The sequence below is a fragment of the Ictidomys tridecemlineatus genome, chromosome 8 (genome assembly GCF_052094955.1).
Source record: "Ictidomys tridecemlineatus isolate mIctTri1 chromosome 8, mIctTri1.hap1, whole genome shotgun sequence".
In the NCBI taxonomy this organism is placed as follows: domain Eukaryota; kingdom Metazoa; phylum Chordata; class Mammalia; order Rodentia; family Sciuridae; genus Ictidomys; species Ictidomys tridecemlineatus.
In genome coordinates, this window is record NC_135484.1 from 122,546,998 (window position 1) to 122,565,406 (window position 18,409).

General features: G+C 45.9%; 1 protein-coding gene and 1 pseudogene across 1 annotated transcript; both read right to left on the bottom strand.

The window, feature by feature from the left end:
* Positions 1–5,550: 5,550 nt before the first annotated feature.
* Mucl3 (mucin like 3) lies at positions 5,551–18,038 on the bottom strand. Its single transcript, XM_078018542.1, has 3 exons — positions 17,826–18,038; positions 6,170–9,777; positions 5,551–5,700 (listed from the first exon to the last, which is right to left on the bottom strand). Exons 1-3 carry the CDS (start codon positions 17,974–17,976, stop codon positions 5,554–5,556), a joined length of 3,906 nt encoding a protein of 1,301 aa, XP_077874668.1. The 5' UTR covers positions 17,977–18,038; the 3' UTR covers positions 5,551–5,553.
* Positions 12,620–13,408, bottom strand: LOC106145413 (enolase-phosphatase E1 pseudogene; annotated as a pseudogene).
* Positions 18,039–18,409: the final 371 nt, after the last annotated feature.

Sequence of the window (18,409 nt, forward strand, 5' to 3'; positions counted from 1 at the left end):
AAAGTTGGAAGTTGTTCCCTCTGGAAAGCAGAAATCAGGTGTTACAAGGAGTGGATGCATCAGAGCTCGCCAATTTTTATGAGGCTGTTGGACTTTTTAAACTACTTCTATGGATAGCTCTGGAAAAACTTGGGGGAGAATATGTACACAGGCAGTGAGCAAGCAGCAATGAGGAAATGGAGACAGGGTTTATAGGGGATTATTCCAAGAGGCTTGGTGATGAAGGGAGTTGAAAGAGGGCAGTGCTGGGAAAGATAGGGAGATGGAAGCTGTAAGAGCAGTTGTGTTCCAAAGTGGGGCCTCTGAACCGTGGGATCAGGGGATCCTGGGGAGCTTGTCAAAATCCAGATCCCAACCTCCACCCAAACTTACTGACCTAACTCAGGGACCCTACAGATAGGGCCCAGGCACCCATTTTCTAGATAATTCTCTCCAGATTCTTCCTGTACACATTTCTTTGGCTGTTGAGGGGAAAGACCCTGGAGACAGAGAAGTAGAAATTGTGGGAGTTTGGGAGAACCCCATTGAGAAGACAGGAGGAGCAAGATGGAAGCCAGCACTCAGTTGTGGGACACTCCTCCAATGTAAGCAGGGGAGAATGGAAGGTGACAAGAGAGGCTTTCTAGACCTGGTAGTAAGATAAGAGAAGGTCGGCTGGCACTTTTGCACAGCTGAGGCTCTTTTTTCATTATGTGTCTTCTTTGTGGATGCCTTTCCCAGTAGACTGTGAGCTGCCTGTCACTTGTTCACTAAAGTATCTTCCGACCTAGCACATGACATGACGTAACAGGAGATGGCATGACATCCTAGTAAAAGTGTTATTGAAAAACAACTGGAAATAGAAACCTGGACTTCAGAGCAACAACAGGCTAGAAATGAGTATAGAAGTAAGACATCTACTGCAGCAATAGCCAACAGGCTCCCAGAAAGGCAAGGAAGAGGAGAACAGGTACGTCTCCTGGAGTCCCTGGGATACAGCAGAGGGAGGACCCAAGAAACAGACACCAAAGAGGAAAGAAAAAGCATTAAGAATCATCCTCCCATTCATTCAGCCCAGACCTGTTTCTGTCCATTCCATATCTCTGGCAGTCCATGCAATAGTGGAGTGAAGGAGCCTTCTAAATTGTTTGGGGTTTTTTGTTTGCTTTTTTGCAGTACTGAGGATTGAACCCAGGGGTGCTCTCTCCATGAGCTACATCCTCAGCCCTTTCTATTTTTTAATTTTAAAATGGAGCTCTCCAAGTTGCTGAGGCTGGCCTTCATCTTTCAGTCCTCCTGCCTCAGTCTCCCCATTTGCTCAGATAACAGGCATTGGCCACCATACCCAGCCGTAAATTGTTTGATATTGGATTTAAGTAATTAAAAAGGGAAACTTGTGCCAGGATTTGGGAGGCTAAGGCAAAAGAATCGAGAGTTTAAAGCCAGCCTCTGTAACTCAGCGAGGCCCTAAGCAACTCAGTGAGACCCTGTCTCTAAATAAAATATAAATAAGGGCTGTGGATGTGGCTCAGAAGTTAAGCACCCCTGAGTTCAGTCCCTCGTACCAAAATAATGATGATGATGATGATGATGATGAATAGGAGGAGGAGGAGGAGAAAGGTAAACTTATAATTCTGGAAGAAAGAAGTCAGATTATAACTTAGCTTTTATATCTCTGCAAGCTAATTTCACTCATAGTCCCTGTAGCCCTCGGGTCTGGGTGGTCCCTCCATATGTGTTTCTATCAAAGATTATGAAAACTGACTGATATTTAAATCTAGGCAGCATTTCTGGAAGGCATATTTTCATTGACTTGACCTTAGACTTGGAACCTAGCTCTGATACAGAAGTAAGGATGATATTGAAAGTAGGATTTTCAAGTTTGATACAAAACATTGATAAAGCAGCCACTACAGCCCTGGATTCTAAGGGAAAGAAAGTACATCTGCTAGTTTGTGTCCATGCTTATAGCTGAGGGTTGAAGGAAGAAGATAAAGATAGACTAGCTTCAAGGTGAAAGTTGAGGTCAGACTTATGGTCAGTAGGGACTATAGCAGTAGTGACTTTCATAGAAGTAGGGGTAGGGAGACTTCATCTTTGCTTCTAGGAAAAAAAATATGAGAATATACAAGCAGAGTACCTGAGACAGGATTCTTCAGACCTTTTGTGACTTCCCTGTCCTCTCTGAATGATTGGTAGATCATTCACTTACCAAGTCCCAGGATTCCAAAGAGAAGCAGTACCCAGAAGGAGGAGGTAGGAGATAATTTCCTTTGCTTCATCTTGAAATAATCCACATGAGAAGTTGTTATCTGGAATGCCTGGGTTCTAGAGCCAAGATGAGTTGAAGAGAGTAAGTTGATGCCTGGCCTCTCAATGGGACATGAAGTTGCAGGAAGAATTGAATCTTGCCAGGACCAGAGCTCTGAGACAGGTAGGTTCTGTGGTAGCAGGGCACTGGGACAGCTGGACTCCTGGGTCCCAAGGTTGCTCCCACATGTGCCTTTCTTACTTTCTTTTCTCACTTGACTATAGCGGTAGCATTTATAGTTGCTACTGAGCAGGGAAGGCCACAACTTCTGGGTCCTCCTCCCTCTCTAGGGAGGAGCATTTCTCAGGCCATGCTTCCTGATAATATGTGGGGAGGAGAAGGGCTGGGGAGAACAGGGGGATCAAATCTTTTATTGGACAGGAGACACCCTCAGGGCCAGACGTCAAGCAGAAACCTGTTTTGTGTGACAGTGTCTCATTTCTGGGGCAGAGGCCTCTGTACCAAGCGGGGGGAGAGAAATGAAGTTTCCTGGATCCTAAAGCACTGGGTCTTGGTCCTAATATGTCAGCATTCACTCTCCAGGGGCAGCTGTAGGGAGAACTAGGCACTGGGAGGTTAGGATGGAGAGCCTGCCATTATGAAGCCTCTTATTTGGTCTCAGAGGGCAATGAAAGCTGGCAGGAAAGAACCTGGCCTGGGGTACTGCTGGGTCAGAACAGGACTCTGGATGCTTATGGACTTGAAAGGGGAAACCTGGACTCTGGAAGCAAGGGGCAGACACTGACAGGAACCCCAATTTTACTGTTTCTTGGGTGATCCCTGTCACCACCCATCCACCCAGGTCATGCTACAGTCTTACATGAAGCCTATTCCAAGGAGCAGAGCAAAAGGAGGGCATGGCGATGAACAACTCTGGCCCACAGAGACCATGTGGTATGGAGAGGATCTGAACAAGGCGCCTGTCTGGGTGCTGGCTTTCTCATTCATAAAAAGAGCCTATGAACAGGGAAGGATTGACAGATGCAGTGTCTGCGAAAGCACAGCACATATGCTTAGTAGTTTTCTTATGAATTTGGTGTGGCATTGGGAGCGAAGCCCAGACCTATCCGTCTAGCTGAGCCAGAAATTTTGACCCAGCAGAGCATGGGCCCGAAGAAGGAGGAGACCCGCGGGAGCCGAGGGAGCGCATGGGGTAGCAGGATCTGCTGCCACTCAGAACCGGATTCCAGCTAATATGCCAGTGCCCACAGCGGAGGTTAAGAGTCTCCAATCTGCTCTGCTAGGGAGAGAAATCTGAGATGCGGTGGCCAGACGCAGCCTAGAGGGAAGGAGAGAACTCAGAGCCCCGGCTGCTCTGGTCCCCTCTTCCCAAGGACCGGGCTTCAGGTGTCTCCTTCCCAGATCCTGACCTCCCAATGCTCCTGGTCTTGGGCACTCACAACTGGGTGGTGACCTCCCCGCGTAGCAGGGAGCATAGGCTTATGAACAGCCAGTGGATTCCCTCTTGACCTACTCATGAAGTAATTATCCCTGGTGGGGACCCAGCCCAGAGCTTATTAAAGGATTTTCCTCTGGATTTATTTCACAGTGATAATTAGCAGGAAAGAGAGAGGCAAGAGCCTTGGAAGAAAACATGGTTCATAGTGGTGAGTGCAAAACTTCTGCTCCCCACCCTCCCTCTGATCCCCAGGGCTTCACTGGCACCTGGGCAGGAGATGGGGTAGGATCAGGTTGAATGTTTAAGACTCTAGGGCCAGAGGTGATTTAATTTAATTTTTTAAATTAGGGTGCAGACCAGAGGAGTTCAACGATTAGAGGCTAGGGTCAGGGAGTCTCTGCATCCCTCCCAGGTTGGTGACACTCCTGTCCTGACAGCCACCACATGCTGAGTAGCTATCTGCCCAAACAACTAAAACCACATATCTCCCTCCTTTTCTAGCAGGTTTCCTTAGCCCTGTGCCAGAATCCAGGTGTCCCTTTCTGCCTCAGGCCTTCACTAGGGACTGGCATGCCTCTTTTCTGAGTCCCAGAAGGTCCAGTTTTGCCCTTAGCAGAGCCAGTGAAAGACTGAGAGACCCTCTGGGCTGAGGGAATGCTCAGCCCAGAGCTGGGTTCTGGCTAGCAACAGGGCCAGATAATTCATTGGCATCAATGTCAGGTTTAGGATTATTGTCCATGACAGAATTCCAGTTTTTCACAAATGGGGATGTTGAAAATAGCAAATGGCCCTATTTTTTGATTCTGAAAGGAGTTAAGATTAAAAACAGGTGTACCTCTCTTGTCAGCAAGGATGCCATCTTCCTCCAGTGAGAGTAAGAGCAAGGCTACACAGATGATGGCCAAGGCTCCACTGGGACTGACACATGGGCACAGAATAGTTTTGGAGCAGGTCCTAACATAAGCATGGGTATGGTAAATGCTTATAAATATTGGGTTTAATTCATTCGGGTGTTCTTTTATAGTAATTTAGTTTTTATAGTTGTGTTATAGTAATTGTCATGACAACTCTTGTGGAATTATTTAAATTTTTTAAAAATATTTTTTAGTTGTTGGTGGACTTTTATTTTATTCATTTATTTATATGTGGTGCTGAGAATTGAACCCAGTGCCTCACACATATGAGGCAAACGCTCTACCACTGAGCCACAACCCCAGCCCAGAATTATTTAAATTTTTCTGTATTTGTGTCTCAAGTGGGAACTATGTCTTATACTTCCTTATATATTATATATCCTCAGCAGGATATATAATGAGAGCTTTAAAATGCTTGCTTGTTAAACATCACATTTTTCTCCTCATTTTGTTACCATACAAGTAAACCCAGTGTGAACTGAGGCTCTCTTATCCAAACCTAGAAACAACCATTTTAGAAACAATAGATATTTGGCCTCTCCTCCTCCCCTCTCTCTCCAGCTTCGAAAAACTCCTGTTCTGCCTCTATCCCCTCTGCCCAGGATCATCTGTAAGGTCACTGCCAGAGCCACAAATACCAGCCAGTTCTCCCAACTGATAGTCCAATAAGACTTTACTTTATAAATATGTTACACTTTATTATAAAAAGACTGAGAGAAGGAAAGTGTCATCTGTCCACTTGTATTATTCATTCTTTTTGCTCTTTCCCCAAAATGCATCTTTCTTGCTTATTATCTCATTCCCAAACCAGTTTCAATTAAGAACACTGTGGATGGAGTGTTATTGCTGTCAATTGTATCTCTTCCCTTCTTGGAGTCCAGGAAATAGGAATTGTGAGTCTAATTCCTCATCCAGGAAAGAGAAAGGAATGGATGCCTTCTAAAAAAAAATCATGGTAGTGAAGGTATTTGGCTAATGCCAAGGTTCTGCTGCTCCATCAGGTAGACTGGGTAGGAATTCGGGCCCTCATTTTCTTCTGGGTCATCGTTCTGCATGTTCTGGGTCAGTGCACGGCGTGTTCGAATCACAGAGAAGATCTGAGATTGGAAAAAGAAAGGAGGAATGAGAATGATCTGCCATTCCTTCTGCTTTCCTCAATACTCACATCACAGGTTCTGCATTCTATTCTCCCTCAACCTGGACCTTTGGTTTCCTTCTTCCCCACAATTCCATCCAAGCCTCAGTCCTTATTCCAGCCCCAGATCCAATATACTAAGTCCGAGGTCCCATCTCCATATCTCCCCTTTGTCCTATTCTCCTTGTCCTTTGGTGCCCTATTCTTAATTCCCAAGACTCTATTCCAACCCCCCAATTTTTTGTGACCTTTTCGTCTCAGCCATAGCATATTTTCTAATTCAAACTCTTCACATTTTGTGCATTTATTGCCTTCTCATCCCCACCACTTCTCTCTTCCTAGTTTCATTATTCCCTTTAACTCTAGCTCCTAAGCTCTCCTCAATTCCCTATCAAATGCATTCACTTTCCAAGGGCACCACTGTCCCTTACCAAGAAGATGAGGCCAAGGAACAGCAGCAGAAGAATCACAGCCACCAGGACCACAATAACTATGGCCCATGGAGGAAATGAACCATTCTCTCCTGTCTCTCCAGCATGGAGACCTGCCTGTGAGCCACCATTATTCTGGTTTGAATGGCTCTTATTGCCTGGGGCTTCTGACAGGATGGAACTCAGGTGCACCCCAGATGTAGGGGATATCAAAGCCATAGGTGTGACATGGGCCCCTGTGGCCTTCTCAGGGGCTGATGTGGTCTGTCCTCCATGTTCTGTAGGTGTGACATGGGCCCTTGTGGCCTTTTCATGGGCTGATACAGTCTGTCTTCCATGTTCTATAGGTGTGACATGGGCCCCTGTGGCCTTCTCATGGGCGGATGTGGTCTGTCCTCCATGTTCTGTAAGTGTGACATGGGCCCCTGTGGCCTTCTCATGGGCTGATGTGGTCTCTCCTCCATGTTCTGTAGGTATTACTTGGGCTCCTGTGGCCTTCTCATGGGCAGATGTGGTCTGTCCTCCATGTTCTGTAGGTGTGACATGGGCCCCTGTGGCCTTCTCATGGGAGGATGCGGTCTGTCCTCCATGTTCTGTAGGTGTGACATGGGCCACTGTGGCCTTCTCATGGGCAGATGCGGTCTGTCCTCCATGTTCTGTAGGTGTGACATGAGCCCCTGTGGCCTTCTCATGGGCTGATGTGGTCTGTCCTCCATGTTCTGTAGGTATTACTTGGGCCCCTGTGGCCTTCTCATGGGCTGATGTGGACTGTCCTCCATGTTCTGTAGGTATTACTTGGGCCCCTGTTGCCTTCTCATGGGCAGATGCGGTCTGTCCTCCATGTTCTGTAGGTGTGACATGAGCCCCTGTGGCCTTCTCATGGGAGGATGCGGTCTGTCCTCCATGTTCTGTAGGTGTGACATGAGCCCCTGTGGCCTTCTCATGGGCTGATGTGGTCTGTCCTCCATGTTCTGTAGGTATTACATGGGCCACTGTGGCCTTCTCATGGGCAGATGCAGTCTGTCCTCCATGTTCTGTAGGTGTGACGTGGGCCCCTGTGGCCTTCTCATGGGCAGATGCGGTCTGTCCTCCATGTTCTGTAGGTGTGACGTGGGCCCCTGTGGCCTTCTCATGGGAGGATGCGGTCTGTCCTCCATGTTCTGTAGGTGTGACATGAGCCCCTGTGGCCTTCTCATGGGAGGATGCGGTCTGTCCTCCATGTTCTGTAGGTGTGACATGGGACACTGTGGCCTTCTCATGGGAGGATGCGGTCTGTCCTCCATGTTCTGTAGGTATTACTTGGGCCCCTGTGGCCTTCTCATGGGAGGATGCGGTCTGTCCTCCATATTCTGTAGGTGTGACATGAGCCCCTGTGGCCTTCTCATGGGCTGATGTGGTCTGTCCTCCATGTTCTGTAGGTGGGACATGGGCCCCTGTAGCCTTCTCATGGGCAGATGTGGTCTGTCCTCCATGTTCTGTAGGTGGGACATGGGCCCCTGTAGCCTTCTCATGGGCTGATATGGTCTGTCCTCCATGTTCTGTAGGTGGGACATGGGCCCCTGTGGCCTTCTCATGGGCTGATGTGGTCTGTCCTCCATGTTCTGTAGGTGGGACATGGGCCCCTGTGGCCTTCTCATGGGCAGATGCAGTCTGTCCTCCATGTTCTGTAGGTGTGACATGAGCCCCTGTGGCCTTCTCATGGGCTGATGTGGTCTCTCCTCCATATTCTGTAGGTATTACTTGGGCCCCTGTGGCCTTCTCATGGGCAGATGCGGTCTGTCCTCCATGTTCTGTAGGTGTGACATGAGCCCCTGTGGCCTTCTCATGGGCTGATGTGGTCTGTCCTCCATGTTCTGTAGGTGAGACATGGATCCCTGTGGCCTTCTCATGGGCTGATGTGGTCTGTCCTCCATGTTCTGTAGGTGGGACATGGATCCCTGTGACCTTCTCATTGACTGATGTGGTCTGTCCTCCATGTTCTGTAGGTATTACTTGGGCCCCTGTTGCCTTCTCATGGGAGGATGCGGTCTGTCCTCCATGTTCTATAGGTGTGACATGGGCCACTGTGGCCTTCTCATGGGAGGATGCGGTCTGTCCTCCATGTTCTGTAGGTGTGACATGGGCCACTGTGGCCTTCTCATGGGAGGATGCAGTCTGTCCTCCATGTTCTGTAGGTGTGACATGAGCCCCTGTGGCCTTCTCATGGGCTGATGTGGTCTCTCCTCCATGTTCTGTAGGTATTACTTGGGCCCCTGTGGCCTTCTCATAGGAGGATGCGGTCTGTCCTCCATATTCTGTAGGTGTGACATGAGCCCCTGTGGTCTTCTTATGGGCTGATGTGGTCTCTCCTCCATGTTCTGTAGGTGAGACATGGGCCCCTGTGGCCTTCTCATGGGCTGATATGGTCTGTCCTCCATGTTCTGTAGGTGGGACATGGGCCCCTGTGACCTTCTCATGGGCTGATGTGGTCTGTCCTCCATGTTCTGTAGGTATTACTTGGGCCCCTGTGGCCTTCTCATGGGCTGATGTGGTCTGTCCTCCATGTTCTGTAGGTGTGACATGAGCCCCTGTGGCCTTCTCATGGGAGGATGCGGTCTGTCCTCCATGTTCTGTAGGTGTGACATGGGCCCCTGTAGCCTTCTCATGGGCTGATGTGGTCTGTCCTCCATGTTCTGTAGGTGGGACATGGATCCCTGTGACCTTCTCATGGGCTGATGTGGTCTGTCCTCCATGTTCTGTAGGTATTACTTGGGCCCCTGTGGCCTTCTCATGGGTGGATATGGTATCTTCTCTATGTTCTGTAGGTGTGACGTGGACCTCTGTGGCCTTCCCATGGGAGGATGTGGTCTGTCCTCCATGTTCTGTAGGTATTACTTGGGCCCCTGTGGCCTTCTCATGGGCAGATGTGGTTTGTCCTCCATGTTCTGTAGGTGTGACATGAGCCCCTGTGGCCTTCTCATGAGCTGTTGTGGTCTTTCCTTCATTTTTTGTAGTGTTGTATGCTGGCATCATGGCTTCTGTGGTTTTTTCTGATGAAACCATAGTTTTTTTGTTTATCTCTGAAGTGAGTGAGCTATGGGAAGGAATTGTGGCTTCACGTGGAGTGGTACTTTTCTTATCTAAAGTACTGATGGTTGTCTCCACAGGTCTTACAGTTGTAGCTCTGTTTGTTGGATTGCTCTTTGCGGTCCTACAAGTTGTTGTTCTCTTGGGTGCTGAGGTTGGGTGTCTTCCATCAGACAGTCCTTTTGGTGGGTTGGCGGAGTCAGGATTGATATCCCGTCCATTTCGAATAATTGAGTCTTTTCCCTGATTAGTGGTGTTTTGTTCAGAAGTGGAGGGACCTTTGTGATGAACTCCAGAGCTTTCATTGTCTAGAGTTTTGGAGTTGTTTGTAGGCTTGTGAATTGCTTTGGAAGGGTGTGTGGTGTTGCACTTGTGTTTTGGCTTATGGGTTTCTATAGATTTAGGGAAGTCTGGAGGCCTTTGTCCTGTATGCGGAGGATTGTGGTTAGAGCTAGTATTATAAGTAAGACCTGGATTGAGGGGGAATAAATGGTCAGATGTTGGCAATTCACCACTTTTCTGAAGTTCTTGAAATGAAGCACCTGTGGAGGAAGAAAGGCAAATAAGAAATTTCCCATGAGTTCTTCCCTGTCTCCCTTCATTTCTAGGGATTCTTGGTTCCTCAAGATGTGTCTCCCATCTAGTCTCCTCAGATTACCATGCTATCAGCCAGTTACAGTGGCACATGCTTGTAATCCCAGTGGCTCAGGAGGCTGAGGCAGTAGGATCATGAGTTCAAAGCTGGCTCAGCAACATAGCAAGGTCCTAAGCAATTCAGTGAGATCCTGTCTCTAAATAAAATACCCCCCAAAAAATGGGGTGAGAGGTGCTGGAGATGTGGCTCAGTGGTTAAATACTCCTGGGTTTAACTCCCAGTACTACAAAAAAAAAAAAAAAAAAAAAGAACACTGTGCTATCTAATCCCCATTCTTACCTCTAGCTTCAGACTCTTACTCAGGCTGTGCCTCCAGCAAAAATGCCATCTTACTCCTTTCCCACGTTTGTTTCTAGGCCCTCAATCACACATCCTTCTGGCATCTTTTCTGGTTCCTCTAAGTGGATAAGATCTAGCTTCATTTAGCTTCTCAAAATAGTCCATTACTCTTTCCAGTTACCTTCAAGTTGTTATTACATTTTCTGTATTTTTAAAAATTCATCCTTAGGGGAGGGGAAGAGGGGATAGGAAGGGCAGCAGAATAAAATAGACACTAGTATTGCTGTATGAATATACGTTTCTGTATAACCAATGTGATTCTGCAACCTGTACACTTGGAAAAATGGGAAATTATACCCTATCTGATTCAAACGTATGATATGTCAAGATCATTGTATTATCATGCGCAACTAATAAAAAAATATATAGTAACTTAGGTAAAGAAGTTAAGAGCTGCCTAAGGGTTAGAATGCATTCACCCAAGAAGGCTTTCCTGCCATGAGACAACAAAGGGATATGGGAACAACTAAAATTATGCGCCTTTATATAACCCAATAGGACACTGCAAATAAAACTTAGGTGATGTTGGGGAAGACTGTATACACCCCATAATACTCAGACAATGAGGAATTGGGCAAGGGACCTTGAACTCTACAGGTAAGATGCTGGATACATCCAAACTGTGTGTGTGCCTGCTCTCTCTGAGACACCTTGTCTTGCAAGACACCCAATCTTGCAAGATCATCATCAAAGTGAAACATCACTATTTGCTGTGTCTCTTGTCTCTTGATCCATTCTTTGAGTTTGGCGAGGTGAGCATGTTTCTCACATGTACCATTTTTTTTTTAAAATAAAGAATCCACTTTTACCAGTCAAAAAATAAATTCATCCTTTTATGATCATTTGTGATTTTGCCATTATTTACAAATTACTCCCATCTTTAAGATTTCTTATATTCATTTTTATTTTTCTACTCTTCTATATTTTGTAGTCTTTAGATTCTTTAAATTAGCTACTAGAAGATCAATCTTTCTATAACTTTTCCTTTTCCTTATTTGAAGCTTCCTAAAATTATCCCTCCAGGATTCACTAAAAAATAATTGCCTCCTTCAGGCATTATCTGAAATGCTTCAAACATAAGACTCTCAAAAGCATAAGAAATCCCATTAATATATTGAATGCATACAGCCCAGATGAAATAGTAACCATATAGGTATACATAATTCAAATGCCAGTTAACAATTTTTTCCATTGGCACTTCATTAAAACACATACATCACACACATAATTAAGACAAAAATAAAATAAATTTCTTATTTTAAAAAATTTTCTTCAATCTGAATTTGTCTTGATTATGGTAGTATGTGATATAGTTGAAGAACCTCTATAAAACTGAAAGAAGAGAATGCTTTTATTAATTACAACAGAAAACTGACATGTAATTCTATTAGAATTGAACCTGGGCAAATAATGCTATTATAAAATTTACATTTCTCACATTCAATGGGGAAATATATATTAGGGCTCTTCTTGGTGCTAATAACTAATTTCAGCAAAACTTTATTTTAAAAAATAGTAAGTAGCAATTAATATATATTCTTAAACTGTGTAAGATAAAGTTAGAAAGGCAACTGGTAACAACCAGTAGAATTAGAATCATTTTGTTGAACTTTAAGAACAATATTTCTGGGCTGGGGATGTGGCTCAAGCGGTAGCGCGCTCGCCTGGCATGCGTGCGGCCCCGGGTTCGATCCCCAGCACCACATACCAACAAAGATGTTGTGTCCGCCGAGAACTAAAAAACTAAAAAATAAATATTAAAAATTCTCTCTCTCTCTCTCTCTCCTCTCTCACTCTCTCTTTAAAAAAAAAAAAAGAACAATATTTCTTTTTTAGCTGTTATATCAGCATACCTTTTTCATTGATAAGGCAAGTGCTGGCTATGGGTGCCACATGATTAGTAATTTTCTTCTTAAGTAACAAATACTTGACTGATCAAGATTCAAGTGAATTTTCTTTCTTAATTTTGCTGTTTGGCAATAGAAACAAATACCTTTATCTTTTGTCCCAAGGGAGGCAAATAGGAAATACAGCTTGTAAATTTTCCCACTCACCATTAAACAAGGGCAATGAATTATTAAGAATGTCTCTGAAGTATTTCCAGTATTTCCAGTAGTAGGCCTTGGAATAATTTTCAAAATTAATTTCTCATTTTAGTATAGGATTTGATAATCATAACACATTTGATTTGTATTTTCTTCTATCACCTACACTTTGCCCTCAATAAAGGTTGGTGTTATAGTTTCGAACTATTTCTACATCTAGAGCATCTTTACATAAGTTTCATTTTCACTGAACTGAAGACATTTTTTTCTCACTATGTGCTCAAGAAAGTTAATGAGCATACACATGCATATACTGGCACACATATATATGTCTGTGTAAATAAATTACTTTACCATTAGAATAAAACCAGACACTGGGGGGACAACTCTGAGGAACAGTTGGTCTTCTGTAGAAATGATCCTCTGTGCTGAGGGAGGCAGGTATAGTTCACTAAGGGATGTGAGAGGCTTTAGGAAGTTTTATCATCATCTATCAATCCTGCATTGCCATCTGTCACCGCTCCAGCTACATGCACACCTGCTTCTCCAGTAACACTGGCTTCTAAAAGTCACATGTCTTAGAAACAAGATGTGGTTGGTTGGACCTCCAATGCTATTTGCAATCTTTCTATAACTTTGACTCTCTACTCTGTCCAATCTTGATGTCAAAGTGACCATCCAAAAGCTCAATAATATTTCCCCCTGTAGAATGCCCACATGATAGTTTTGGAGCCTCTACAATTTCAGAAGAATAGATGAACACCTTCATTCCAGCTTCCCTCCACTTCCTGACTGCTGGAACTACAACTTCAAAAAACTCTGCTTTCATGCACCCAGCTATAAATGCTGCCCTCCACAGGTGGCCCTGCAGTTGTTTGAGTGCTGTGGTCTTTGGGTCCAAAGACATCTGTCAGCACAAGTTATCTACCCCATTCCCAGAAGCTGCAGATATTGGAACAGCCCCATCCACATGGGCATTTTCTTCAACCTGTTTTCTCAAAAGATTGGCACTCCTCCTCTTCCCAATGTGTCTGCATATACTCTTTAACATTTTCTTTAATGTAAGGAAATAAAATGTTCTTCGATATCTAACAAGATCACAATGACTTTAGCAGGCACCAAAAGCACGACCATTTTTCCCTTCTAGCTGTTACCATGGAAATCCATCTACTGCTAGAGAAGTTGGAGGACAGCGCTAGATGTGCCCCCAGGACAGTCTTGGGCTTCCAAGAGCCCCGTGACAATCTCAGAGGTGGTAACCCCTGGGGCCTGAAGCATGCAGGAGAGGATACCTCTGCCAACTAGCAAGTGGAGAGGACCACCGCCCAGGGGTCAGAACTCAGGCCCAAATCTGCATTTGTTTTTGAACCTGTTAACATCTACTTCCAACCATGCCTATCAACTTACAAGGCTTTGAGAGCAGGGATTGACTGTCACTTGGCCTCACAGGTGCTCCTATACAGACTTATGAAATGAAATCCTCTTTCCAAGGAAGGGGAAAGTAGCTCCTTGGGGGTCCTGACAGGAGTGAATGGGGTACCTGTATTCTGGGAGGAACTAACTATGTTTAAGGACAGGGTGTGAAGGAAAACATCCCTATCAATCGGCAGATATGGACTTTAATTCTATGGGAAAACAACCAGATGGGGACAGAGGACACGTCCCTGATATCTGGCCAGAAAAGCAAGAACCAGAGATCACCAAAGAACAAGGGAGATCATGCTATTACATAACTGAGATTTCCAGTGTCTGTTAGCTCAAGGCGGTGACCAGAACCTGGAGCTGTTCCCAGCCATAGGAAACCATTTCCACCCACCTCTCTGCGATGAGGAGAATCAGGGGTTGAGGAACTCAATCTTTGAAAGAATAACAGGTGGGACAAGAAAGGGGCAAGAGATCAGAGAGAAACCCAAGCCCCTAAAGGGAATTAAGGTTGGGGAAAAGGAGAAGGGCTGAATTATCAGGCTGTCACTCCCCTTCGCCAATTGCATTCTCATTCCCTTGGCAAAAAAATTAATAATAGTTATCATGTATTGGGTACCTTCTCTAGGTGCCATAGCTTGGATCTGGAGTCCCCCAAGGGTTTGTGTTTTAAAGGCATGGTCCCCAGCTTGGTGCCCCAATAGGACTTGGTGAAACCTTTAGGGGTGGGGCCTGGTGGAAAGTCTTCCATTCATTGATGGTGTACCCTCGAAGGGGATCGTGGGACCACAGCCTCTTCTTTGTCATTCCTGGTCATGAGGTAAATGGTTTTTCTCTACCACATGCTCCCACCACAATAGGCCGCCACAGGCCCAGAGCGATGAATCTAGTTGGTCTTTACTCAACCCTTCAAAACTGTAAGCCAAAATAAACCTTTCTTCTTCATAAGTTTATTATCTCAATTTTTTTTTTACAGTAACAGAAAGCTAACTCACTAGGCCTGGTGCTTGACTGGTTACACCACAGATCTTCTCTTTCAGCATTCTCTTATATGATGATATACCTTCCAACCCTTACAGGGTTTCTTACATGCTGACAACCTCTCCTGTTTTACATCTGAGAACCAAGAGTTTCATGGAGGACAAGTGACTTTTACACAGCCCTCCCAGCAATAGCAACAGCCAAGGTTTCTTGAGCATTTACTATGAGACATACATGGCCTACTAGCAAGAACAAACAAACACTAAGTTACTTACTTTTCACAAGAATCCTTTCATGTTGAGAACTATTTAGTATTCTCCCAAATTTATACATGAAGAAACAAGGTTCAGAGTGGTTAAATAATCTCTTTAAGAACACCCAGGAAATAAAAAGTGGAGCCAGAATTTAAACACACATTCTGGGCTTCCCAGCATAGTCTCTTACTGGTTACAACCACAGTGCACAACTTAGACATCAGTACAAGCTGTCTCTAACATTTTTAGAACCCCTGAAGTATAGAATCCACATATTTGTTTATTTAATCTTTCCCACAAACCCATAAAGTAAGAGTTATAATCTTACAATTTTACAGGGAGGGAAAAGCAATTCAAATAGGTGAGGAAATTGGTAAAGACTGATTTTCTACTATATCCCAGATGCTTTTTAACATTATAAGGAATGAATATCTGTTGAATGCATACAAGAAAGAGCAGGTAGCAATGCAGAGTGACAAATTTCACTGGCCTTAAAGAATTGGAGGACAGGGTTGGAGTCCAGGCTGTGTCCTCATAAGCTTTGCATCCTTGATCAAGTCACTTACATGCTCTGAAGTCTCATGTCCTCAACTATAAATAACAATGATGCTGACTGCACCAGCTTAACATGAGAGCCAAAGGAAGCATGGAGCATAGCAGTCTCTTTAATTATGTATTGAATTTGAGTTGTTGTCTGTAAGTCTGAGCCTGTGGCCCTACACACCTGCCTGCAGCAGCCCAAGTTTCTCCTCTGACCCACCTGTTCCAAACACCTCGAAGGCCAACCCGGACCACCCTCTCCACAATGGCAGTGGCCTGCATTCCTGAGCCACTTCTCCTGCTGCATTTTAGCAACCTGGCACTTGTCCCTCTCCAGTACACAATAAATGCAGTTTAATTCCCACTGTAGCAGGGATTTTGATTTGTTTTGTTTATCACTATAGCTGAGTGGTATTGACTAGTCCTGAATATAAATGCTAGGGGGGACCCCAGAACTTTGTGGCAAGGGCTTCACCCATCCCAGGAGTCTCCCCCTCACGCCACATCCAGTATGGCTGCCAGACACAGCCATGGCCTTGAGACCTACTTGATCCCTATGCCACCCTGATACCAGTCTCAAACCCTCCCCATATCACCCACTGCTCTACATTCTAAGACCCTTCCATCTTCACTCTCCATCCCTCCCAGACAAGCTGTAGCAGGCACCTCCCAGGCTGCACCCACAGAACCCAGAGGCTCAGTTGCTGCTCCTCTGACCTGCGCCCTGCCTCCTGCCCTAGAGCAAATTTCCCTGCCAGGGCTGTGTGTCATTGATTCATGATTCAATCCCCTGTGCCCTATACAGGTTCCTCTTCTCTGAGCTGCAGCAAGACAAAAGGTGTAGAGAGCAACTGTCTCAGAATGGGAAGACAGGTAAGCAGGATGGGGACAGGGAGGCTGAGGGCAGCTCTGGTGCTTCCTAGACCCTTCAAGAAAAGGGGACAGGCATGAAGTCAAGGCATGAATAGAGTGCACTGTGGAACCTGTCAGAGGCAGCCCCTGCCCTCTCTGGCCCTAACAGGACACTGAGCTCAGGGAAGGAGCATTCTCTAATATCATCCCCAGTCAAACAGTATTAGAGGAAGACACTGCCTGCTATGCCCCAGAACCTGCCTGAAGCATCTCAGACTCCACATCCTCAGCCCTGGTTTGGGGTCATCACCACCTCCACCTTTGCTGACTCTATCCCAGATGTAGATACTCTCTCTGAATTGACATATTGTCACACGTCTACCTCATAAAGTCCCTCCTCCTGATCACCCAAGGCCCTCCAAATGACACCTGGGTTTGGCATCTCTGCTCTCTGGTCCAGATCCAGAACTGTTTCTTAATTAAGGCAAGTGAAACAATTTAGCAATTTCATCTTATTCCATAGGATCTGTTTTGCTCATTAAATATTTTTCCATGCTCATTTTCTCATCAAAGCCTTGGGATGCTTCCCAGCTGTAAGATGGGGACAGAACCTTGTTGAGTTGCAGTGAGAATTAAATAAGTAAATACGGATGAAGTGCCTAGAACAATACCTGGTGCGGAGCAAATGCTGAATAGGCACCAGCTCAGGGTATTGACCAGCAGTGTCCTTCCCATTTTACAGATGGAGTAGAGGTCCAGATGAGCTAAGTGACCCAGAGTCAGGACAAGAACCTAAGTCTGCACATAACAGCATTCTCAGGAGAGAAATTCACCCCACCTCCCACCCCATGCAGCTGGCCGTGTGGAGTGGTAGAGTTCCTGCTTGCCCCTCTCTAGTCCTGTGACCTTGGGCAAGCCCTTTAGATCTCATTCTCCTCAATTAGAAGATAGAATGTTAGTAAATCATCTCCTCATGTTGAGAAGGTGAAGTGAGATGAAGTATCATGAGCACCTGTGAGTTGCTTGTGTGAAACAGGTACTCAATGAACGTCAGGTCCCTCTGGGTACTGTGACGCATGCCTATAATTCCAGCTACTCAGGAGACTGAAGCAAGAGGATCATAAGTTTCAGGCCAGCTTCTGCAACTTGGTGAGACCCTGTCCCAAAATTAAAAAGGATTGGGAATGTAGCTCAGTGGTAAAGTACCCCTGGGTTCAATTCCCAGTACAAAGAAAAGTGGGTCCACACTCCTGCCCCCTTTGGGTGGGTGCAGCTCTGTAGGCCAGGTCTTAAAGAGCAGGCTGGATTTCATTTCCTACACCCCTTAACTGGCAAACTTGAGCAGTGAATGCCCCAGACAACTGTACACAGCAACCCATCCCCCACATCCCTCATTCATTTATATGCTTATTCATCCAACCTTATGAATCAAGAGACAATCCCTCTCTGAGTTCCATCCCACTGTGTAACTGTGACTCCTTTTAACCCTGCAGGTATCTTACCTGCCTCCCAAGGAGTTAGAAGAAAGAGGAGGCAGCACTGGAAGCCAAAAGTGAAATGAAGGCCACCGGCTGGCTGGGCCATGTTAGAGCTGGGCAGCAGTTTGGGGACCATAGCTGCAGACCTGTTATATGAAGCCAAGTCTGACGTCATGGGGGCTGGGGCCCCTCAGGACTAAGCCTTAAACAAATGGAGCTACCGCACCCCACAGGGGTGGCCTGATAACAGGAGACCGCAGCAGTTGCGTCATGGAGCCAGGTACCAGGGTACTGTGGAATGGGTGGAATCCCAGGGCAGGCAAAAGGACCCAAGAGGGGCAGACTGCTGACCCAACCCCAACAGAGGGGAGGGGCTATGGGTGGAGGTGAACCCCACCTGAAGAGGCAGGGAGCAGATGGCTGAGTTCTAGAAGGGCTGAGTTCTAGCTGGGGACAGGATGGTTGGGGCTCTGGGAGGAGGTTCATGTTCCAATCTGTCCCCAGCTTTACACTCACCCTCCTACATCTCTCACGTCAGTAAGCTCCACACCCCTTGCTCACACATGGTCACTCTGTTCTGGGTGGAGCTGTCTCCAAGGACCAGGTGA